This window comes from Diplotaxodon limnothrissa, linkage group LG7 (genome assembly GCF_057381915.1).
Source record: "Diplotaxodon limnothrissa isolate DT_005_m linkage group LG7, D_limnothrissa_male_GT1.1, whole genome shotgun sequence".
Taxonomy (NCBI): Eukaryota; Metazoa; Chordata; class Actinopteri; order Cichliformes; family Cichlidae; genus Diplotaxodon; species Diplotaxodon limnothrissa.
The window spans coordinates 44,748,119-44,774,208 of NC_140602.1; the positions used below are offsets into that span (position 1 = coordinate 44,748,119).

The window sequence follows — 26,090 nt, forward strand, 5'->3', positions numbered from 1 at the left end:
AGTGGGGGACAGAAAAGCTTCTTACAGAAGACGTTACAGGTCTGTGAGAGCCAGAGATTTTCCTTGTTTGAGGTGACCAAATACTTATTTTCCACCCTAATTTATGAATAAATTCTTTACAAATCCTACCATGTGGATTCATGGATTTTTTTTTCACATTCTGTCTCTCACAGTTGAAGTGTACCTCTGGTGCAAATTACTGACCTCTGTCATCATTTTAAGTGGGGGAACTTGCACAATCGGTGGCTGACTAAATACTTTTTTGCCCCACTGTAGCTCACTGTGTCATATAGTAGCCATTCTTTCAAAGTTTTTTTTTCTCCTTATTTTAGGGTTTTTGTGCTTGTAAACTATACATTTTTACTAAATTGTTGTTTGTTTGTTTTTTATAATAAACTAATATAAAGTGTGTTCTGATCTGCTTCTCAGATGAAAATGAGCAGCATTTTTTTTTAATGAAGCGGTCTAATTTGGGAATTTCTGATCAGAGAAGAAAAAAAAAACAGAAAACAAAGTGAGACAAAGACTGACACACGTTGTTACTCATAGTTTAGTCTGGTTAGACGAATGACAACCCCGGTATACGGTCCGCTATAATTTCAGGTTAGAGGCAGCAAAGAGAACCAAAAATCTTAGTAAATGGTAAGACAGGGACATCTAGTGGAGAAGCTGTTTACTGCTATGCCACTTCCTAAAACGTAGCGCCTGGTGTTGTGTGAATAAAGAACTGGGCCCTGTTTCAGGAAGCCGGTTTAGAAAACTCAGAGTGAAAAACGATACGCAGGGTTGAGTAACCCCGAACTGTCCAACTCGGAATATTCGGTTTCAGAAAGGCTGATAACAATTAGTTCAGTCAACGCGGAGTTGCTTTAACCCCAAGTGAAGCGCGCGGACGAGGATACATAAAGCCCTGATCAGTGGAGCACAGATTAAGCGAGTCACCATGGAGACGGAGGGAAAGAAGGCGCGGTCAATGTATTTCACAGCGCTTGAGGCCGAAATTCTGATGGCAGCATATGCCGATAACATGCAAATTCCGCGGAAAAAAGTAACACAGCGACAGCTGCAAAAGAAAGTGAGCATGCATGGCAAACATAGCCGACAGAGTCAATGCGTGAGTGTTAATATAAACATTGATCGAGGGATTTCCACCCATTTAACACGTTATTTTATCATATGTTATTTTATTTGTTATTTTATACATTTTATTTTGTGACGTGATGTGAGCGCAGGTGCAACCCAACAGGCCCCAAACGTGCCTGGCAGCAAGTAAAAATGAAATATAAAAATATAGTCCAAACAGGTGAGGTGTAATTGTATTATGAGCCATAGTGCTTGGTCTGTTTGTCCCATGTAAATCAATTGCAGTTAGAGGCTACATTAATTTTCTTTCTTTAAGCACCTATTGAAATTATCTGAGCACATTACAAGTACATATTTGCTTACTCTGTATGCTCAAATGTGACCCGTTATAGCCAACAGAAAAAAAGCGGAGGCCCGAAAAACAGGTGGGGGTCCTCCACCACCACCACTCACAGAGGCTGAGCAGTTGGCCCTCAGCCAAAACAGTGGGCGCCCTGTGGCTGAAGGCATCTCTGCGGGGACATCCTCTGAGTCAATAACCCCACAAGACACAAGTGCCTACATAAGGGGCAAATTCAAAATAATACATGATGTGCATACATCCTTTCTTCACAGTCACCTTTGCAGTGCTACTCATTCATTTGATAAACTCTTTACCATAATGAATTTTTTTGTAGTGAAGTTATTTTCCTACTGATTTTGCCTTCCCTCAGTCTTGGTTGTCTTTGAGAGCATAATGACAATGAAGTGTAAGGTGATTGGTATGTTTGTTAATTGCCATTTGGTCCCTTGTAAGTTATAAGTGACCTGTATAAACCTCATATTCTATCAGTTGATGGTGATGGTGTACTGCATCTGGTGCAGCCTCCTGTTGAGCCAGACCAACATGCAGTTGTGAGTAATACTCCACAGATTATATGAGTTTACAGTAGAACAGCAATGTTGTTAATTTCTTTACTACAGGAAAATAATGAAGAAACATTGACAGCTGTTACAGAGGAAGAAGCAACAGAGACACTTTATGAGGTTTACATCCTTTAATACTTTGTGTACAGGAAACACAGGCGACCAATAAAGCCAGTTGAACAATAAATCTGTTTATTCTTCTTTCAACATGTTGAGGTGATGGGTCAAAAGAAATGATTGTGACATATGGTGTCTCTGACTGCTCTTCCATCTTGTATGTCCGTGGGAGGGTCAGGATGTTCATGGTTTGGATCACTGCTGATGTTTGGTTCAGAAGGACAGTGTTCTCCTCTAATTGTGGCAATGTTGTGAAGAATCACACATGCCACAATAATGTCACATGCCCTTTCTGGGGTGACCCTGAGTCTTTGCAGGCACTGGAACCGGGCCTTAAGCATTCCGATAGTCATTTCAATTCTGGCTCTTGCCCTGCAATTAGCCAGATTATATCGCTGCTGTGGGCCCGGTTCAGGGTCAGGGTAAGGGGTAAGCAAATAGGGTAAACATGGATACCCCCTATCACCAAGCAAGTAGCCAGTGAACTCTCCTAAGACAGAAGGATACACTTCAGTTCAAATGTCCCTGAAGCAATTGGTCTTTATATATTTTACAGTATTCTCAACTCACCATGTCCAAATTTTGTGCTCAGTGTACATTCACGGAATATTTGTGAGTCATGGACAGAGCCTGGCCACTTGGCTTCCACATTTGTGATAATGTTGGCAGCATCATATATGATCTTCACAGTGCAGAGAACACAAATTAGCATCCATTACTATGATGAAATAATTTGTTAGTTTGAAATGCTACAGGGAACTATGTACCTGTACATTAATGCTGTGGAAAGACTTCCTGTTCACATAGTCTCCTTCATTTACTGAAGGAGCAATGATTGGAATGTGAGTGCCATCTGTACAGCCAATCACGCCTGGGAACCGTGAAAATAAATGTAAAATTTAAGTAGTAGTTCAAGTATCACCACATCATAAATTAAGTTTTGGTCATCCTGCTACCTGCAATTTTGTGGAATCCCTCTTTGATAAATCTTGTGGGTCTGTGACCGGGGAACACCACAGACGAGTACAGGAGACGTTTCAGTGCAACTGTAACATTCCTGACTGCCCGACAGACGGTAGCCTTGGAAACGTGCTCAGCATCACCAATATTATACAGAAAGCTCCCGTTTGCAAGAAACCGAAGTGCAATACAAATAATATGTACAGAACTGAGAGCATGTCCGCGATGTGTCACATGCGTAATATATGGCCTGAGGATGTTATCCAAATAAATTATAGATTGTGCTGAGAAACGGTGACGTTCACACAGAAAATCATCAGGAAATGATAAAATGTCCAAACGCGCTCTGATCACTCTCTCCCGGCGGAGAGCCCTGCGGAGAATTTGGGCTTCACGATCTACTGGCTCTTCAAGGAAGGGGCACGCCATGTCCGACACTTCCTACTGTCAGGTTTCCGACAAAGGGGCGGAGACAGTCAGGGTTAGTTGTAGTAAACCTGCTAGGGGGCAGGTTAGCTTCACGGAGTGTGTCGTCATAGTGACTCACTGAGGCTTCATCTGAACTCGCTTTCTGAAACCGAAAACCCAGAGTTTTCGTTAACTCAGGGTATACTTACTCAGTTTTTCCACTAAACCGGCTTCCTGAAACAGGGCCCTGTAATTTGTGATTCACAGACTGAACCTGTCCGTCCTGCCCCTCGTGACAGTTGGCTTGTCTTGGTTCTTTTGTCTTTTTCTCTTGTCTCTTTATTGCAGTTTGTTGTTTTTAAAAAAAGCTTAGTCCGAGTCGCACTGAAATGAATGACACAATTTTATACTCATATTTAACAAATATGTTTTTTTTTTTTTTTTTTTAAGTCCGTAACAAAAGGTTTAAACTGCTACTGCTTTAGATAAAAAAAAAAACAAAGAATGTTTGCCTTCAAGATAGATAGCCTACTCGTTCTGCGGTTCAGCTATAATAACGACCAGCTCTTGTGGAGGGAGTTTAATTTGTTATGTTTTTCATACATCATATTTCACCATTGAGCCCCATAACAAAGGTTAAACAGATTATTTAAAATCACTGCAGCTTCTTTTTTACGGCTGAATGCTCACTGACCCTATCGACTGTCTATGAAACCGGATGTGGTAGGAGCGAAGTGTCTTATTCCGGAAGTGAGTCTTTGCTCTACCGAGCAAGTTCCTGGCTTCTCAAAACAAAAACAGCAAACAGTGGGTAGCTGCTGTCAGTGAAAGCTGAGAGACGTGTTTAGCCTTCTACTGCCTCGTCATGGTGCTAAAGTCATGTTGCGTTTACAGCGTCGGAGTTGTTTCTGTACTGATGCTGATTCTCGGCATTTCGTTGGTTTTGACCAGCGTGTTTCCACATTTAGTACAGTCAATGGTTAAAAAGGTAAGCATCTAATTTAGGCTAGCCTTTGCAGTAGGCGTTAACCTCAGATAAGCTAATATGAGACATTGTCATAGTAGCTAAAGTTAGCTCATTTAGCGTCTAAGAAATACAGCGTGGAATTATTTATGGAAGTGTTTTTAACAGTTTTAAGCGTTTCAGGTTTGAATGTTTTACAAATGGCTCGCCTTAGGATACAATTTCAGATCTGTTCTGTCACCCATTTACTTAAGTAGCAGTGTTTATTTCTAGGGTTGAAAAGATGAGATCACACAATGTGTACATTTTGTATCCTAAACATGCGGAAATCTTTTGGTAGCACAGCTAAAATTAACACGGCTTGAAATAGTTTAAATAAATAGAATAATATATCAATAAACGCTCAGTAAAAGCAAACATAATTTGACAAAACCCAAATCTCAGTATGGTTCAGACCTATTAAGTAATTGTAAAAAAAAAAAAAAAGCGAAATGGCGCAAATTCAACAAAGTATTACAGAATGTAACACGTCTTACTAAATGTAATAAAAAACCAGGATAGTAAATCAGATGATTTTAAATGGGCACAGACAGTGCTGTGCAGTAAGAGCTTTGAGTTTGTCTTAACTGTTTTGATTGTAGAGGGTCTAAAAATATTTACATGAGAGAACAGGTGATTATCCGCTAGACAGATCTGTTGTATTGTAGACCGTTGAATTAAATTAAATTTTGTGTGGATCAGTTGAAAAAAAAGTTCTCCACTGCTTATTCGACAATTGGCACAGAGAGTATTGTATGCTTTTATAACATTCATTGCTAAATATAGTTTAACATGTGACATAGATGCCATCTCAGTATTTCGCATTTGATCATTTTGCCTTTTATTTGTGCTTTGTGATTGTCACCAAATATTGTGTATCATATGTGGCATAAACACTCACTGGACACTTTATTAGGTACACATTACTAGTATCAGATTGGATATCCTTTTGCTTTCAGAATTGCCTTAATTCACATGGTCAAAAAAGGTGCTGGAAACATTCCTCTGAAATTTTGGTCCATATGATAGCATCACACAGCTGCTGCAGATTTATCGGCTGCACATTTATAATGTCAATCTCATGTTTAACCACATCTCAAAGGTGCTCTACTAGATTGAGGTCTGGTGACTGTGGAGGCCCTTTGAGTACAGCGAAATCATTGTTATGTTCAAGGAACCAGTTTGAGATGATTTGTGACATACTGCGTTATCTTGCTGAAGCAATAGCCATGGTCACCAACAATAATCAGATAGGCTGTAGTATTTACATGATGCTCAACTGGTACTAAGCATTGACTGTAGAAAACTGTTTTCTACAGTCAATGGTACTAAGAGGTCAAAGAACATATCTAAACACCATTACACCATCAGCTCCAGCCTAATCCTGCCCCTGCCACCTGTATGTTGTAGCAGAAATCAAGACTCCTCAGACTGGGCAATAGTTTTTCAATCTTCTATTGTCCAATTATGGTGAGTCTGTGTGAATTGTAGCCTAAGTTTCCAATTTTATAGGTTGTGTTGATGTGTTATGGGTTTAGAGATGCTCTTTATCATACCTTGGTTGTAACACGTAATTACTGTTACTGTTGCCTTTCTATCAGCTTGAAGTGGTCTAGTTATTCTCCTCTAACCTTCACAATCACCAAGAGAACTGCCTTTCACTACATATTCTTTCTATTTTCACACAGTTTTCTGTAAAATCTAGTTGTTTGGGGAAAATCCCAGTAAAACAGCATTTCCTGAAATACTCAAACCAGCCCATCTGGCACCAGCAGTCATGTTCAGAGTCACTTAAATCACGTCTCTTTCCCATTACGATACTCAGTTTGAACTTCAGCAGGTCCTCTTGAGAATGGCTACGTTGCTAAATTCAATGAGTTGATTATGTATTTGTGCCGAAAAGCAGTGGCCTGTGAGTGTGTGTGTGTGTGTGTGTGTGTGTGTGTGTGTGTGTGTGTGTGTGTGTGTGTGTGTGTGTGTGTGTGTGTGTGTGTGTGTGTGTGTGTGTGTGTGTGTGTGTGTGTGTCATGACACCAAATGATGATTTCATCTGTTTCAGCAGGTTCATACCGTGTAACGTGAAGTGAAACTGCATATCATCAGCACAGTAGTCATCTAAAATAACATTTTTAACCCCACCGCCCTTTGTCCCCCATTAGCAAGTCATTCTGAAAAACGATACAGATGCGTTTGAGGCCTGGAAGGATCCACCGGCACATATCTACATGCAGTTTTACTTCTTCAATCTCACAAATCCCCAAGAGGTGTTGGATGGGGAGAGGCCAGCTGTGGTGGAGATTGGACCGTATACATACAGGTGAGGGAGGGAAAGGAGAAACGCTTAACATTTGTTTCTCCATTCATCTCTTGATTTAAAGAAAACAAAACAACAAAAAAACCTAAGTGTCAAGTTACTGGAACATTTTAAGAGGTGGAGGCAAAGCAATGATGTATCAGCACCCATAATGGGAGCTTTTAAGATTCAGTGGTGCCAGTCTTACGATGTATATTAAGAATAAATGTGATACAAATTTATTGACTAGTAATAAATTTGACTAGTGAAGGTGTTGAGTTAGATGAAAAAGGTTTATAAAAGCACAATACATCTGATTTGGAAAATCAACAACCTGATAAAAGTAACAAAGCCAACGCTGCTGCACGCAAACTGTGGAGCAGTTAAAAAGATCAGAAAAAGACACTGCAATAGTAATTAAGCAGGTAAATAGCAGCCAGGTCCGGCTAATCAGATGGCATTAGTTAGCATCTAAATATTACACTTCATGACAGTTGGAAAAAGACTGAACAAGCGTGGCTTGTTCAGCAGGATTCCCTGGCAGAAGTCTCTTCACTCTAAAAAAAAGAACAAGACAGCACAGCTTATGTTTGCAAAGTTGCATCTGAGCAAACCACAAGATTTCTTGAACACTGTGCTTTTTTTCAGATGGACCAAAGAGATGATTGGCCACAATGCACAGCCCTACTTTTAGGAGAAAGCCCAACACAGTGTATCAGCACAAACGCCTCATACAAATTTTCAGCCAGTTTTGGAGGAGTGATGATTTGTTCTTGTTTTGCAGTCATTGATTAGATCATGAACTGCTCTGTATACCAAAGTATTTTAGAGCCAAATGTGAGGCCATCTGTCTGACAGTTAGCTTCAGCTGAAACTGGGTCGTGCAGCAGGACAATGATCTCAACCACAGCAGCAAATCTACAACAGAATGGTTGAAAACAGAAAATGATCAAAGTGTTGCAATGACCCAGTCAAAGTCCAGACATCGACCTGACTGAAATGCTGTTTCAGGGCCTTAAGAGAGCTGAGCCTGTAAATCTCAATGAATGGAAACAATGCTGTGAAAAGAGCAGGCCAAAATTCCTCGACAACAATATGACGAAGTGATAAAGTCAATACAGAAAATTGTTACATCAAGTCATTTCTGCTCAAGCTTTTGAATCCCAGGGTGTGCTTAGCTCTCACAGGACACTGTCGTCGCACAGTGTCCTTGATCCAACACAGCTGATTTAAATGGCTAAATTACCTCCCAACATGTCTTGAAGTCTCTGGACACATGTCTCCAGAGGCCTGGTAAGGAACTAATTATTTGATTCAGGTGTGCTGATCCAGGGTGATATCTAAAACCTGCAGGACACTGGCCCTTGAGGCCTGGAGTTCCCCACCCCTGGTCTATAGTGTGTTTAAGAAAAAAACATGTGAATGTTGTTAGAGATAAATTTAAAGAGATGCAGAGCAATCCTGTGCTTGGATACCTGTAAGCACCTGAGAGACAGCATTTTTGTACTAGTTTTGGTGCTGAGACTTACGAACTGTGACACGGAGATGTTTATTTTTCCGAAAGCACATTTTATTGTTTTTTTTATTGTGTACATTCAGTGTTATTGTGCCATGAAAGGTCAATGTGCAGTTTATTTTCTACCCAGTCCACACCCACAGGATCTCGACATTCATAAAACTGGCTTTTGATTAAACGTGCTTTACATATATTACTTACTTTGTTTTACATTTTTAACTTACTGTTTGACTTGATGTTATTTCATTGTTTTCCCTTTTCAGATCTTTTTATTTTTATTCGCTGATAGGTTAATTTATTGGTTTAATCATTTGACAGTTTGGTTTTCCTGTTTTATGTAGCATTACGTTTTTAAAATGAATTTTTATTGGCCTTATTTTGTTCACTTGGTGTATACATGTTCTAAAGTTTATTCTGTTTAATTTTCTTTTAATATATGCCAATTTTAATTTGCCTTTTTTTTTTTTTTTTTTACCTGTAAAGCACTTTGAACTAGATATACGTGTAAGGTGAAAAGAAAGTTTATTTGATTCATATTATCCATATACCCAGTGATAGTATAATATATCGCTGCACACAGCTGATAACCATCTTATCTCTTTTGGCACTGACTTGTTTTCAGTAGCACTGAAAGCTAACGTAAATACTTACATACGTTATCTGGGTCACCAAATCAGTTAAAATAAAGCAGTTTTAGGAAATTGTTATTGAGTTATTAAGAAACAACTCACCATTGACACGTTTTATGGTTTAAAAAAAAAAAGCTTCTTCTTTTTTTTCCAATAATTGCATCACAGTCACATGTCACAAACACAGTCACAAACTGCACAGATGTGTGTCAAGGGAAATTGAGCCACAATAGACGAACAATCTTCAACCCACTTTTCATGTAGAGTAAATGTGACATTATCAGTCATGTGAAGAACTGCATGTCTTAATATCCCCACACTTTTTTCATGTATTGTGCTTTATATAACATGGCGTGTTAAAGAGTGCAGATGCAAAGTAGGGAGTTACGCTATAGCTTTTTTTTTAAAATCACAAACAAAGCTAGTTGTTATATTTGGCTGCAGCTCTGTAACAAAGAATCTTTTCTCTTGTCTAAAAATGTTTTGCTTTTCCTCCACAGAGAGTACCGGCCTATGGAGCAAATTGACTTTCAGGATAATGGCACTAAAGTAACAGCTGTCAACACTAAAACCTACATTTTTCAGCGTAACATGTCCCGAGGTCCAGAGAGTGACCTCATCAGGACAGTTAATATCCCTGCCATGGTGAGCAATAGTCTACAGCACCGATCTGATCTGCCACTCACAGTATTATAGTTTTCTCACATTAGGACGAATATTAAGGTTTCTCACATGTGGGCATTGCTCATGTGTATTCCTCAACTGGTTGTTGAGTGGTTCACAGGAGTTGCTGGTTGTCGGTTGCATGTTGGTTGCAAAGAAAGTGCTGCAGAAAAGACCTCTTAGGGGTCTTGCTCTGGTTGCTAGTAGGTTGCCCAGTGCCTATAGCATTTCCTGTGGAGCATTTCCTATATGGAGAAGGTTTGTCTTCAAAGTAATGTTTTGCCTCAGCGCTACAGTCAACATGTTTCAAAGGGGGTAGATTTCTGGTTTGTGCTGCACTTTCTACGGTTTCACTACAGTTTGGAGAGTAGTTGGGTAGTATTTGTTGACAAGTCTATCACTTCCATTCAGACTCTAAATGGAGGTTAAATGGTGATTCCAAATGGCCCACGGGTGTGAATATGAGTGCGAATGGTTCTGTCTTTCTGTGTTAGCCCTGCAACATATTGGCGACCTGTCCAGGGTGTACCCCACCTCTCGCCCTATGGCAGCGGGATAGGCTCCATCCACCTGTTGACCCTTAATTGGGTAGGCAGAAGAGGATTGATGGATAGCAGTCAAATGGAGGTTTTTGCTTGGAGATGAGATGTTTTTCCCTAGCAAGTGGTGGTTGCCAGAGGGTCAATATCTAGGTCTGTGTGACTGGGGGCTTAGTCACTTGATCCTACATTGTCACCATGATTGTCACTTGTCCAAAATTGTGGAGAAGTTCACGTAACATGGTTAATGGGCACATGGGCATGTGGTTTGTGTTCACATGTCTGCAAAACCTCAGTCAATCAGCAAGATTAAATAAGGAAGTTGTTCTCTTAATATGTTTATATATATATATGTGTGTGTGTGTGTGTGTGTGTGTGTGTGTGTGTGTGTGTGTGTGTATACATACATACATACATACATACATACATACACACACGTATGTACTTACTTACTTACTTACATGGCCTGCTTTATGTTTATTCAAACTAATAATCCTGTAACGGCGTTCTTCTCCCTTTTTTGTTTCTTTTTGTCCTGGTAGACAGTGATGGAAAGACTCAAGGATAAATTCATTGAAGCCAACTTGATCTCTGCCTACATGAAGGGCACCGGGCAAGGCCTTTTTACCACTCGTTCAGTGGGAGAGCTGCTGTGGGGATATGAAGATGGACTTCTTAAAGCCTTGAAAACCATTACACATGATCTGGATCTGGATGATGTTTTTGGACTTTTCTATAAGGTCTCTTTAATGCACATAAATGTGTAATTGTGTTCTTTGTGTAAACCATATATATATATTTTTTTTAATATTTAAAAAAAAAAAAAAACTTTTTCCCCCCATCTTACAGAACAATGCTTCCAATGATGGAGAATATGTGTTTTTCACTGGTCAGCAGAACTATAGGGACTTTTCCAGAGTGGACACGTGGAAAGGTGAAAGGTAATTGTCTCCTCTCACCTGTAGCACATGTTGGATTTACAGTTTAATTGTAAAATTGTTCATCAGTGAGTTTTGTTGGTGACATGAAGTTAATGGATGCACACCAAGTGATTTGTGTCATATGATCAAGGTGGGTTTAACTGTGTTCCTGTTGAGTTTTCGTTCTCTTTCTTATATCACCGCCGATAGGACACTGAAACTGAGTCTGTTTACAGACATGTGACCAAAATAACCACTGGCTGCTAGTTTGGCTTATATACCTTTTATAATTATCATTTCATTTCATAGCCATTAAATGAGGAAAGTCAAATCATGTTAGCCAAATCCCCCCAACAGCAAAACAGAATCACTCACTGCAGGGATCAAACGCTGATGTTTCTCCCTTTAACATCATTTTAAAAAATGTAATCAATAATGAAATAACTACTTAGGTAAAGCACCAAACTCTCTTATCTTTGTCACAGAGAAGAACAGCCAACCATCGGCTCTGGATCTGTACTCACTAAACCCCCAAAATATGATCATCTTTCTTGCACTGCCTTTTATCTCTGCCTGTCTTACAAACCTAATTGTTTTAAGACTAGGCTGTTGTACCTTGAGCAGCAGTTTTGGGAAACACCCTTATTTTATAGTGTGCTTCCTAACCTACAAATATATCCAGTCCTCTTTGCCCAGCAAATGGCTTTCCATGGCTTTTAGCTGGGCGTGCTAAATGTCTGAAACATTTTTAAACCTTCGAACTTTGTAACATTTTGAATATCTGTGCAGCTCCTTGAATTGGTGGACGTCTGATGAGTGCAACATGATTAATGGAACCATTGGAACAGGCTTCCATCCTGTAATCACCAAGAATGATATGCTCTACATTTTCTCGTCTGACCTGTGCAGGTGAGTAGAGCAGAAAAGCTGTACCAGTGAAAGATGCAATCTTTTGATTGCATATACAGTACTGTGCAAAAGTGTTGAGCCACCCCTCATCTCTTACTGGTGTGCTAGTAAATTGGGAAATAATTGCAGTAATTTAATGAAACACATGGTGGTATGACCACCTTTATTCTTGAACACAGCCTTGTAATTTCTTGAAGTAGTCTTCAGGAAAAGTTCTCCAAGCTTTTTGAAAGACATGCAAAGCTCTTCTTTGGATGCCGGTTACCTTTTGTTCCATTCTCTGTCAAGACGATCCCACACTGCTTCAGTAATGTTGAGGCCAACCTCCAAAACCTTCAAATTTGGATTGAAGCCGTGCGACTCAAAATGTAATCTTTATTGAAGAAAGACACATTTAATACGTCACTTGAATTTAAAAGGTTGTGTATTTAAAAAACCCCCCAAAAAACTTAAATGTAAATTTAAACTATTTGAATTTAGAAATGTATAAAACATTCATTGTAAATGTTTGTTTCTATTTTAGTCATTGTAGCTGAATGTGTTTTTCAGCTGAGCATCTGGACTTTTGTAGTTTCATATGAAGGTTATTTCAGTTCAGTTTCAAGCCATATTCTGCTGACTCATGCAGCATTTGCTGTATTTTCCCTCTTGGCTTGAGCTAGTGAAATGGCTCCCCCCACAGCCTTCCTGAGCCTTTCCCTGGTCTGAATATTGGATTAAGGATCCTAATTTAGTTTGGCTGGTTTCAAGGCTGGTCAGTGTTAGCCTCCTAAATGAGGCCACAGCCTATTTAATGCTGCTTAAAACAACAAATGTCAGTCCTCTGTGATTGTTAATATATTAGAAACAGAAGTCACATTTACAGGTCATCTAACAGCTTGGTTAATAAGAGGTGTCAACACAACCGTTGAAAAACTGGTATAACCAGTTTGTTCAATGCAGGTTTTCTGTAAATCAGTTTATCGCTGAGCTCATGAATTCAAACCATGTGTCATTGTCCAGTAACGCAGTGCATCCAGAGATTAACAAGCATGTAACTCTCTTTCTAAGGTCTCTGTACACAGTGTATGAGGAGGATGTGACAGTGAAGGGGATCACTGGGTATCGATTTGTTCCTCCCAGCTCAGTGTTCGCCAATCTGACTGTGAACCCAGACAACGCAGGCTTTTGTGTGCCTGCTGGTAATTGCCTGGGGTCTGGCCTGCTGAATGTGTCTGTATGTAAAGAAGGTAAGACAATGTTTTACTGTGTTAAACATAGCCAAATGATCTTTGATATGCTGCTTTTTAAGTTACATTAGTTCAGACTCATTTCTTTCCCCCATGGTGTGATTTGTGTGGACAGGTGAGAACAAAGAAATTGTGTTTCAATTGTGTTTAAAACAAAATAACTCAACCAATGAACTCTGGAAATGTTTATTTGCGGCAAAAACATGATCTGACCGAGTTGTATCAGTTTGTACCAAGTTTCAGCTAACCGCGCCTTTTGTCAGGCGTGTGTCGTCCCCCCCCCACACACACACACACACACAAAAGGAGTAATGCTTGCTAGCCAGAGACCGTCTCCATTACAAACGCATCCACTAGTCGAAAGCACGAGAACTTGTTCCCATATTTACTTTCTGGCTCCTCAGACACGGTAGAATAAGTGAAGTGAAAGTTCTCTTGTGGTTTGTTGTGATGTGCTCTGGTGCATCTGATTTAAAGCAAACAAACTATGGTTGTTAGTGCTGAGTAATAACTTGTATCAATTCCTCATTGCACTGTAAAGAATATGGAGTCAACACTTAGCAAAAGACTCCCTGAAATTAATTCACTGACTGTCATTTCTGGGGCCTACTTTAGCAGTGTCCCTGACAAGTGTACGCTGTGTTTATTACAAGCCATAGCATTATTAGAATATTGATGTTTTACATTTACAGGTATATTTTACACATGGCATATTTTCCTCAGGTCGAGTAAGATGTTGTCCCTGCTTTGTTAATATCTTCTGTAATGTTTTTTCTGCTGTTTAGGGGCTCCTATCATAATGTCTTCACCACACTTCTACCAGGCAGATGAGAAATTTGCTCAGGATGTATTCGGAATGACGCCAAACAAGGAAGAGCACCAGACTGCCATTGATATCAATCCGGTAGGAATCACAACTTTAAAGCTTAAATGTTTAATTCGTTCTCGTGTTGTTGTGAATCTCTCTTCAATTTATAATACATATTTTGTCTAATACAATTATGATTTATATAGTATTAAATCTTCAACACTAGATGGAGTAGTGTCTCAGCTTTTTTTTTTGTCATGACTAGCCAATAGTTGAGCTTCTGTTTAAAATAGTGGTTAAAAATTAAATCAGAGGTACGTGGTACGGGGCTGTCACGAAAGATAAGCTCTAACTGCTCTTATCATGATAATAATACTCTAATTACCTGGTTGAACTTGTAGTAAAGTCTTGATAGCGAGAGACAGACTGAAAAAAAACACCTCCAGCAGCACAACATGTAGCTGAACATACTGTGTAGTGCTTAACAAATGTATTAGACCACCATCCAATGAAAGATTTATGCCACAGCAGCCAAAAATTAACAATTGCTATATGATCTAATTTTCTGATTTTATTTATTTATTTATTTTTACAAATTTTACATGATACACTTTCAGAGAAAACAGAAAAAAACGATGAATGATTCTGTAATAGTTAAAAGTTTAAAAAAAAGTGCAATTCCCAAAAATAAATAAACTGTATTACATTCACAGTAAAAGACAGAAAGCATTCTTCTTCTTCATGATGCTCCAGATGTTTTCAGTGGGTTTACAGCTGTTGTGATAGATGCAGTATGGAGTTTAGCATTGTCTTGAAGAAATATGGCAGTTCTTCCCAGACAAGATTAGAGCATATGTTAATGTAAAGCCTGTGTATAGCTTTATATATGGCTTCCATGGGCACTGATGCACTCCCATACCATCAGAGATGCAGGCTTCTGAACTGAACACTAATTTACAAGCCAGATGATCCCTCTCCACTTGAATCTGGAGGATGCAGCGACCATGTTTTCAAAATTTAAGAGAAAATACTTTTTTTTTCTTCTTTTTTTGTTACACCAAAGAGATTTCTCCAGATTTTCTGAGTCTTTTGATCATGTTATTAGATGCTGAGATACTTGAAGTCTTAGCATTTTTACATTGTGCAGTATTTTTCGGATTTTTGTTCACAATTTGCAGATGCGATATTTTGCAGATTGGTGTACCTCTGCTTGTCTTTACTGCTACGCCACTCTTAAGATGCTCTTTGTACACCAGTCTAACACAGAACTCCTTCTTACAGTCGCTCTCACGCTTTCGTACAAAAGTACACTTAATTATTTCACACATCCACATATAAAGTGGTGGTTTTACAGTTACAAAAGTATTGAATCCAATAAACAAGCTACCATTTTTTTGTGTTTATCCTCCTTGATCACTCTGCCACGGCATGATATCATTAAGATTGATCAAAGTCCTGTGAATTTTATCATAACTGCTGAGTTGTGATGCCCTCAGCTGTCTTCCCTGCTTGCCCAGAGCTGTGAAGTTATTTTTGCCTACAGTAAAGATATTAAAACTACAGGCAGTACTATGCAAACAGTTTGGGGTAACTTTAGATAAATACATGATACATCCTGAGATTTTTTTCTCTCTTTTAAGTTTTTCAAAATGCAGAAAACTGAAGAAAGAAACGACTAAACTCCCAATTAGGTTTATTTGACAGCTGCCATGTCTCACCGTCTTCCGTTTTTTCACATAATCTCAGATTAACTCAGTTTATTTCTTTTCTTTTCACTGAAGTTACCTTTTTATCACTCCAGCTGTATGTTTGAGGTCATTCTCAAGCTGCATGAGGAATCTGGGCCAGAGCACATGCCTCCCTGATGGTATTATGTAATGGATGGAAAATCTGCTGTACCTAACTAAAAACCTTTGCATAGTTCTGTGTTTTTCTATCCAGTGGTTTGTTGGTTTACAAATAATGTCAACATGTTACTATAAAGATTATGGCCATAATACAGTGTGGGCAGAAAACAATTATTTAGGTGTTTAGGTATACGTGTTCATACATCAGGAGTGACAGGAGTTTTTCCCACATTCTCTGTGTCCCTAACAAAAGTGGCCCGGGGAGCCACTAAGCAGGCTCCCCGGGCGCCTGCTTAGTGGGCTGCCCACTGCTTCACTGAGTGAATGGGTCAAATGCAGAGAAAAACAAGTAATTTCCCCATGGGGATCAATAAAGTATCCATTATTATTATTATTATTATTATTATTATTATTATTATTATTATTATTATTATTATTATTAAAATGAATTTGTGTTTTACAGCTGACAGGAGTGGTTCTCCAAACAGCCAAGCGACTCCAGATTAACGTCTATGTAGAGCAAATTCCCACCTTCAGGTAATCAGCAGCTCTTTCCATCAGTTCAAGCAGCTGAATAATCTGATTTTTCATGAATTTCACTTTCACTATATTAGTATGAAGAGTGAAGCCGCAATAGCTGCATGAGTACCCATGTCTGTGAAGGGCTGCCAGTAAGCTAATTGTAAAGCAATAATGCCACCATCATCATTATGGGTGGACTTTTGCACAGACCTGGCTCACTTGTTACGTGTTTATCTGAATTCAGAAGGAACTAGCAGCAAGATAATGAGACTGTATGTGTTTAGATAGTTACATATTACTGTTATTTTTATTTTTATTTGAAATAAGATAAAATAACAAAAGCTATATTAAAGTGGCAAGTCAGCTTTAATGTGAGTAGGTTTACATCAATATTTTGAAATGTATAAGGTTGGAGCCCTCAAGACAACATTAGTGGCCAGAATTTATTATACTGAATAATGTTAACAATGTCTCTTAAACGTACTGACATCAGTAGATAATTGGCTCTGGTTATGAGGTTTGGCTTTTTTTTTTATGTACAAGGAAACACATTGGCCTACATCCTGGAGAATATTTGTAATTTGCCATAGAGTCATGAAGGGGCCTTTCTTTCCCATGCAAATCATTTTGCTTTCATCTACAAGATTTGTGCTCTTCTGTCCACCAGGCTATTTTGGATCTGTCCTGTGCATGCCTTCTGCTTTTAGAATATACCTCTTTATTTTTGGCAAACTAACTTTTGCGAATCCATCCATTTTGTTCCGCTTATCTGGCGCCAGGTCATGGGGGCAGGAGCCTAAGCAGAGAAGGCTAGACCTCCCTCTCCCTGGCTACCTCCTCCAGCTTATTTGGGGTAAAACCAAGGCGTTTCCAGGCCAACTGAGAGATCTAATCTCTCCAGCGTGTACTGGGTCCGGACATGCCATGAACACCTCACCCAGGGGGGGGTCTTTGTCAGATGCCCGAAACACCTCAACTGCCTCCTTCCAGTGTGGGGGAGTAGCAGCTCTACTCTGAGCCCCTCTTGGATGGCCGAACTCCTCACACTATGTCTAAGGGAGAGGGCAGCCACCCTTTGGAGAAAGCAAATTTCTGCTGCTTGTATTTACGGCCTCGTTCTTTCAGTCACTACCTAAAACTTGTGACCATAGGAGAAGGTGGGGACGTAGATGGACCAGGAAGGAGGAGTTTCCCTTTTATGCTCAGCTCTCTCTTCACCACGATGGATCGGTACAGCGTCCGCATCACTGCAGCCGCAACATGAACTTTTGTATCATTCTAATAGATTTTTATTCTCATTTTCATTTGCACAGTCACTTTATTTATGACTCGGAATGACAGAAAACTCTTAACTTCAAGTAAGCTAACTGTAGGTACTGTAGTCTCGAATGGGTGCTACACAGTCCACACTTACTTTTGTGAATGCAACAACCACAGTGTTGTGCATTACAAAGAAAATGATGCCAGTCAGTGAAGAAAACCTCTTTATACTCTCTTTCTTCACTGTAGTTAAACTCAGATAATAAAAGTATTTATGCTGTTGGTAAAAAACTGTTCAAATCTACTTTTTTCCCATGGAACAAATGCTCATAACCCCCCAGTAACTGAGGCTTAGAAACCAGTCTCTGGTCATTAGGGAAAAATGTGTTTTTCCTGCTTGGATGACGAGCAGTTCCTGGAGGTTGCTGTGAACTAGATTGCAAAATCTTTAGACAAGTAAAGGTTGTGCCTTACTGCAACACACCAGCATGTTTCAAAAGGTGAAGCTTTTACTTTAAAGTAGTGCTGCCAGCGTTAATCTTGTTAAAATGACGTTAACACCATAACTGCAATAACGTGGCAAATCTCAGTTTGCGAGTTAGCGCGGATCGCCCCGTGCGCGGGGCTATACGGTACTAACGCGTAGATGAGCTAACCGCGCTAACTCACACTGTTTCTAATTTCACTACCACTTAGCAAGTATTTGGTGAGTGTTTTGCACACGAGTGCAAACTACAGGCAACTGCTGCTATCTGCTAGCAGCAAAAGCACTCACAATGGTGAATACTTTGGTCAGAGAGAGGCTGCCCCCTGTCTCTGGGGCCTAAGGGAGTAAATATAGAATCCAACTTATAAACAGAACTGATTGGGGCTGATATCAGTAAAATCTTATCAAATTGAATCCCTAGCCAAGCGTCGGCTCTTTTGTGCAATATTGAACTTTGAAAGGAAAGTTTGTGCAGTTCTTTTGATGCCAACAAGCCCAGATATGGCACTTTTATGTTATATCTGTTATTCCGTTTCAAATTAAAGGTGCTAGAGACAGAGCTTGAAGTCCAAAAATAAATTATGTAACTCTCCACATAATTTATGGTGTGAGATTAATACGTAATCAAGCTTTATTTATGGGGCTCAGGGGGTTGGGAAGCGTATCTGTAACCAGAAGGTCGCCGGTTCGATCCCCGGGCTCTCTGTCCTGGTCGTTGTGTCCTTGGGCAAGACACTTTACCCTACCGCCTACTGGTGTTGGCCAGAGGGGCCGATGGCACGATATGGCAGCCTCACTTCTGTCAATCTACCCCAGGGCAGCTGTGGCTACAACTGTAGCTGCCTCCACCAGTGTGTGAATGTGAGAGTGAATGAATAGTGGCATTGTAAAGCGCTTTGGGTGCCTTGAAAAGCGCTATATAAATCCAATCCATTATTATTATTATTATTATTATTATACAGATAGTATGAATTTACAGAACATGCCCGGGAAGACATTGTATAAGTATATTTATATTACACAAGTATATTATATTGTGTTTTCCAAGTTGCTATTTTTCATTACATCATAGTTAAAGATTATCATGTCATTCTCTTTCAGTCAAACGGGAAATGTAAGGACAGTAGTCTTCCCTGTGGCTTATCTGAATGAGGTACAAACTCTCTCTTTCTCTCTCTCACTCACTCTCCCACACACACACACACACACACACACACACACACACACACACACACACACACACACACACACACACGTACGTACGTGTGGTTTCCCTAGCAACTTACCCTAATCCTAACCATCAAAAATGAATGCCTAACTCTGACCCTTAGCCTAAACCTAACCATAACCTAATTGTAACCCTGACACTAAAACCACATTTTGAGTCTCAAAAATGCCTTCAAACTCGTGGGGACCGGGATTTTGGTCCCCACAAGGGCTGTCGGTCCCCACAAGTAAAGTAAACTTCCAATTTTTGGTCCCCACAATGATGTTAATACCCGTACACACACACACACCACAGCTCTGGTTTATATACATTTTCTGTTATAACTCTCAGTTAAATACAAATGATTCAAAGGGAAAAGACTCCCTTGAGTACCCTGTAGTTAAAGGAGGCATTTTTGTTTTCAGTATGTACCTCGTGTTTTTCTCTTTTATGTATTAAAGCATTGTGTAATCCTGCTCAGACAGACTATAAATTAGTAAATCTAACTTGTGTGGAGGCAAAAAAAGAAAAATACAGAGGTAGATACTATGATTCCACAGAATCAAAGCTACAGAAGACTAATCTAATATAAATCACTAATTAGTAAATTTAATATTACTTGTTTATAGAATTCTTATGGTCTCAGTTTCTTCATAAACTTGAACACCAAGATGAACAGACGGTAAATGAAAGGGCCGTAAATGTACCATTTACTTTTGTAGGGGCTGTGTTTGTGTTCTTATGTGCTATAACACAATATTTTCTCTTACCGTCTTAACAGAGCGCCACCATTGATGACACAGCAGCCAAGAAGCTAAAGGCGATTGGTGTTCAGCAGAACGTTGTGGAGAACATTCCCTTCATGCTGATTGGCCTAGCCATCATTGTGGGAGGAATCTTCATGTTCTTGGTGTGTCAACAGAAAGTCCCCGAGGTGAGCTTGTGCAATAAGCAACTGTGTGATGTCATTATGTTGGGACAGATGGCCTGAGCCTGGTTCTGCCAAGTGCTTGCACATACAGGATGGCTCAATTTTTTTCATTCAGATTTATGATGGTGTATGTGGTCAATTTAAAATAATCTAAAAAATAGTTCAAATAAATTGATTTATTTTTCATTATGAAGCACCTTAGATTAGTCCACAGCATGCCCCAAAAGCCCTATAAATGCTCAAGAAAAATAACTTAGAAAATACAAATCGAACCTGTTTAATTAATGCCATGCTGCGCTCCACTCTAAAGAACTACAAACTACAACTAAAAAAAACGAATTAACTGAAATAAGTTAATGGGTGAGTCTATTCAAATTAGGGCTGCCACGATTAGTCAACTAGTCACGATTACATCGACTATCAGAATCGTCGACGACTAATTTAATAGTCGACGCGTCGTTTGAAGCTTTGTAAGATCCCAAAAGACGCAGGAATAAGTAGCAGGATTTAAGAGTGTAATAACGGACTGAAACAGAAGATGGCAGCACTGCATGTACAAGGATGCCAGCTGCCGTTAAACCCCGAAGAAGAAGTAGCTCTGTCCCAGAATTCGTAGCGCGGCCCTGCTCAGTTGTCAACAATGGCAGCAGCTAGTTGGTTTTAATATTACTCTTATTATTCTTTCTGGGTCACAAAATAAACGTTTAACATATTTTCAGGCGAGAATGTAGCTGTGTAAACCTCAAATATCTGCTCAGTTTATCAAGACACCACATATTTTCAAAAGCGCTCCCACGTTTTCAAAGATGTCTGTTACCCACCAGCTCCAGTGTTAGCTAGGCGGGGGCAAGGCTCACTAGAGCCCGTGGGAACAGCGGACTCCCGGCAAATCGTTTTCAAATCCACCACCGTCTTTCGCTACTCAGGTTAAACATGATATATAAGTCACTTAGATAACTTAAAATGTTATTGTTTGGCTTTTTTTTAGTATTTTATTTGTTCCTGAGTAAATCGGTTTGGCTGAGATTAAAGTTATAGTTTTTAGACAGCTGAATAAACATCAAGCAGACAGCTGATTATCAGAAGTGTGAAATGGTAGAGAGTTTACTCCGGTGTCCTGTTATATTTTAGATAGCAAGGAGCAGACGGCTGAGTTTATTAAAATTTCACCAAAACAATCTGCAAATTTCATTAAAATTTAATAAACTATCATCTTGTCTTTCTTGTTAGTTAGCACATACCTTAAACATGCATGCTGGTGCAATAAGCTTTACGTCCAATGGATGCATGATCTGATTGTCGACTAATAGCAAAAATAATCGGTGACTAGTCGACTATCAAAATAATCGTTTGGGGCAGCCCTAATTCAAATATTGTAGTAGATTTTAAGACTATTCAGAGCAGATACTGTTGCCTTCCTATGAGCTAGCAGCAGTCTGGCCATTTTTTTGGCAATCCTCTGGCATCAACAAGCCACGTGCACCCAGAGAACTGCTGCTTACTGGATATTTTTCTGAAATGCCCAGCCCAGCCCCACTGGCACCAACAATCATGCAATGTTCAAAGTCACTCGAATCAACTTTTGCCCCCCTTTTGATGTTCAGTTTGAACATGAGCAGCATCAGCAGCTAATCAATTGCTGCCGTGTGATTGTGTGAATGTGTAAAGCGCTTTGGGGTCCTTAGGGACAAGTAAAGCGCTATACAAATACAGGCCATTGTCTGATCAGATATTTAGGTATTTGGATCATCTGCCTCCATCTGACCTTATCCTTAGCATTCTCTCCTGTCACACCAATCCTCTGCATGTCCCTCCTCCATTATATCCTTGTGTGAGGTTTCCCTCTTTTCCTCCTGCCTGGCAGCTCCATCTTCAGAATCCTTTGTCCAATATCTCCACTACCCTTCCCCTTTAAATGTCCAAATCATCTCAGCCTCGCCTCTCTAACTTACCTTAAACCCATTCCCCCTAATTAGCTCTACTTCTTGCATCTTTATCGATCTATATGCATCTGTCTCATTCATACACATGCATTTTGTCCTCTGTGAATTTAAATCCCTCTTCTCTCCGTTGCATATTTCCACCACTCCAGGATCTCTTCCATCTACTCCTTACATGCATGTCCTGAACAACCCTCACATACTTCACTGCCTTTCCTGACTTACTCATGCAGCATCACAGTTCCTCTCTCAGTACTTTAAATTGTAATATATTTGCATTTTATATATATATTTTTTTATATTTTTCTTTTTCAGAGCACTGCTGCCGAACGACAGCCCCTGCTCTCATCGTAACAGCAAACAGAACGTGGAAAGAGGAAGATTGCCTTGGTTGCAATACAATTCAAGGGGTTCACCCATTAATTCTCAAGTAACACTAATACAGTGGTTTTCATATTTTAATCTACTTTCGCATTCATGGTTGTAAGAAAGTGGTAAAAACTGTCTTTTTGTTGTGTTTGTTGCTGGGTTTGGAGGATAATGTCTTCATTTCAAGTTGTAATGATGCTGGAATCCAGATTTTCCAGTCAATCTTAAATTGAGCTTGTTTTTATTTTAACTCCTAACTATGGGATTTTTGAATTGGATTAACACGGGGTTAGTTAACCCCCTTAAACAACCCAGCTTTGAATTAATCAAACATCCTGGAAGTGGGAAAAACACTGTACTGCAAAGTGGCCATATATGTGTGAGCTGTTGCTGCGTTTCTGAATATAAAAGACGTTGTGTCTATCTACAAGGCAACTGGCTAGAGCTTGAACAGTTACTAGATTCCCAGACTAGTTTGGGAGTCAGAGTTAGTTTTAAAAAGCAAGAAAAAACAGTATTAAGAAGCCAGGTTGGTTGTATGTTATAATGAAGTGGATGTAAAAAGTCAGGCTAGTAGTGCAGCCTGTTCGAAGTGCAGATTACTTTGGGCTTGTCTTTCAGCCTTTTGGCTTCAGATGCTATGGCGATGTGGTCTTGTTCATTTTAAAATGATGTTCTGTGTTGTAGCCAAGCTCAGTAATCTACAGTGTATATTAGGGCTGCCACGATTAGTCGACTAGTCACGACTAATTTAATAGTCGATGCGTCGTTTGAAGCTTTGTAAGATCCCAAAAGACGCAGGAATGAGTACCGTAATTGTCGGGCTATAAGCCGCTACTTTTTGCACAAGCTTTGAACCCTGCGGCTTTTAGTCAGGTGCGGCTTTTCTATGGATTGTCCATGATTTTTGTCATATCGTAAGCGGATTTGTTTTGTTTGTTCCGCTGTTGTACGGCACTACGTTGCCTGGCGGAAGGATCGGGGTTCAAGAGTGGTATGTTGGTCACATGTCCGTCTGCCAGGCAACGTAGTGCCGTACGAAGTAGCGGGAAAAACAAACTTCAAAGTAGCGCTATGTGTTCAGTTGGAGGCGTGGATGATGAGCGGCGGTAAACTTGCGAAAAGCAAGTTATGCTCAACTCCACCAGTAGATTCTGACAGCGTGGAAAAGTGTGAAAACATCCACGATCACCAACGGATTTCGAAGGGCTGGACTGCTGCATGATGGAGAGGAGGACACCGCCACGGCCCTTCTGAGGGTGTTCGACTCTGACACTGACAACGAGGATTTGTTTGGTTTTGAAAGTGACAACAAAGGAGAGAAGCGGAGAGTGGATGACGAAGCCACCCTGAGCCTGTTCGTATCCGACACTGGAGGAGAGGACTTTGGTGGTTTTAGTGCACAAGAAGAAGAGAAAGATGGTGTGCTGTAGGTTATTATGTACTACATTTGTTACTCATTTATGAAGCACAGTACATGTTTCGTACTTGTAATTACCGCTACTTGTACATATACCTAAAAAGTTATGCAAATATGTACCCATAACTTGTTTTTCAAAATATCGTTTCAAAACCCTGAAGAAGAAGAAGTAGCTCTGTCCCAGAATTCATAGCGCGGCCCAGCTCAGTTTCCAACAATGGCGGCAGCTAGTTAGTTTTAATAGTACTCTTATTATTCTTTTTGGGCCACAAAATAAACGTTTAACATATTTTCAGGCAAGAATGTAACTATGTAAACCTCAAATATCTGCTCAGTTTATCAAGACATCTCATATTTTCAAAAGCGCTCCGACGTTTTCGGAGACGTCTGTTACCCACCAGCTCCAGTGTTAGCCGGGGTTCAAGGCTCACTAGAGCCGGTGAGAACACCGGACTCCCCGCAAATCGTTTTCAAACCCACCGCCGTCTTTCGCCACTCAGGTTAAACATATATAAGTCACTTAGATAACTTAAAAATGTTATTGTTTGGCTTTTTTTTTTTTTAGTATTTTATTTGTTCCTGAGTAAATCAGTTTGTCTGAGATTAAAGTTATAGTTTTTACACATCTGAATAAACGTCAAGCAGACAGCTGATTATCAGAAGCGTGAGATGCTCGAGAATATACTCCGGTGTCCTGTTATATTTTAGATAGCAAGGAGCAGACGGCTGAGTTTATTAAACTGCACTGAAACGATCTGCAAATTTCATTAAAATTTAATAAACTACCATCTTGTCTTTATTTTTAGTTACCACATACCTTAAACACTTAAAGCTGTAAGCTAATGATAGTTATATAAGAGCAGACTCATGCTGGTGCAATAAGCTGTACGTTTTACGTCCAGTGGATGATGATCTGATTAGTCGACTGATCGCAAAAATAATCGGTGACTAGTCGACTATCAAAATAATCGTTTGTGGCAGCCCTAGTGTATATATACATGTGTGTCCTCCTTGTGATCCAATCAGTATTAACCCAACAATGACAGGATGGCTTTCTTCCTGTTGTGAATGTCTAATACAATATTATTTCATTTAATTCCAGTACTGTCATAAATATGTTAATATAAATTATACTGATTTACATTGCTGAAACCGGAATATGAAGCTTTGTGGTAGTGACACTGACAAACACACAAAAACTTTTGAAGCACTTAGACTGATTTTGTTTTTTCCCCAGTTTAACTTCTGTGGCATTTTATAACTTTATTGAAGCATTTTTAATAATAAAAAACAACAACCCCACATTGTTTTCCTATTGGCCTATGAATTTTTAGAGCACATATGACTAAATATGACTGGAGAACTGGACAGGTCTTTCAGGAACTGTACTAAACTGGTTCAAAACATACGTAGAAAACAGGAAATACTTTGTATCAATAGGTAACTTCACATCTGAGCAGACAAGTATCACATGTGGAGTTCCCCAAGGTTCCATCTTGGGACCCCTTCTGTTTAACATCTACATGCTCCCACTGGCACAGATTATAAACAACAACAAAATAAACTATCACAGCTATGCAGATGACACACAAATATATATCACAATGTCACCAGGAGACCGAGGCCCTGTACAGGCTCTTGGTAAATGCATTGAGGAAATCAATGACTGGTTGTGCCACAATTTTCTCCAGCTAAACAAAAACAAAACTGAGGTAATAGTCTTTGGCGCCAAAGAAAAACGATTACAGGTCACCAGAGAACTTCAATCTATACATCTAAAAACCACAAACCAGGCGAGAAATTTTGGGTGTAGTGATGGATGCAGACCTAAACTTAGAAAAACACATTAAGACAATAACAAAGTCAGCTTACTATCACCTCAAGAATATATCAAGGATAAAAGATCTGATGTCTCAACAGGACCTGGAAAAACTAGTCCATGCATTCATCTTTAGTAGGCTTGATTACTGTAACAGCATCTTTACAGGTCTACCTAAAAAATCAGTCAGACAACTACAGCTCATTCAGAACTCTGCTGCTCGAGTCCTCACTAAGACCAAAAAAGTGGACCACATCAGTCCAGCTCTGAGGTCTTTACACTGGCTGCCTGTCCGTCAGAGGATA

At 39.6% G+C, this 26,090-nt stretch overlaps 1 protein-coding gene across 1 annotated transcript; it reads left to right on the plus strand.

Annotated features, from left to right (window-relative positions):
• Positions 1-4,259: 4,259 nt before the first annotated feature.
• On the plus strand, positions 4,260-25,425 carry scarb2c (scavenger receptor class B, member 2c). The gene is made up of 12 exons (XM_085359743.1): positions 4,260-4,462; positions 6,637-6,794; positions 9,416-9,560; positions 10,660-10,857; positions 10,967-11,058; positions 11,827-11,946; positions 12,997-13,175; positions 13,961-14,079; positions 16,294-16,367; positions 19,201-19,252; positions 20,088-20,240; positions 22,493-25,425. The coding sequence occupies exons 1-12, from the start codon at positions 4,340-4,342 to the stop codon at positions 22,529-22,531; spliced, it is 1,452 nt and encodes a 483-aa protein (XP_085215869.1). The 5' UTR covers positions 4,260-4,339; the 3' UTR covers positions 22,532-25,425.
• Positions 25,426-26,090: the final 665 nt, after the last annotated feature.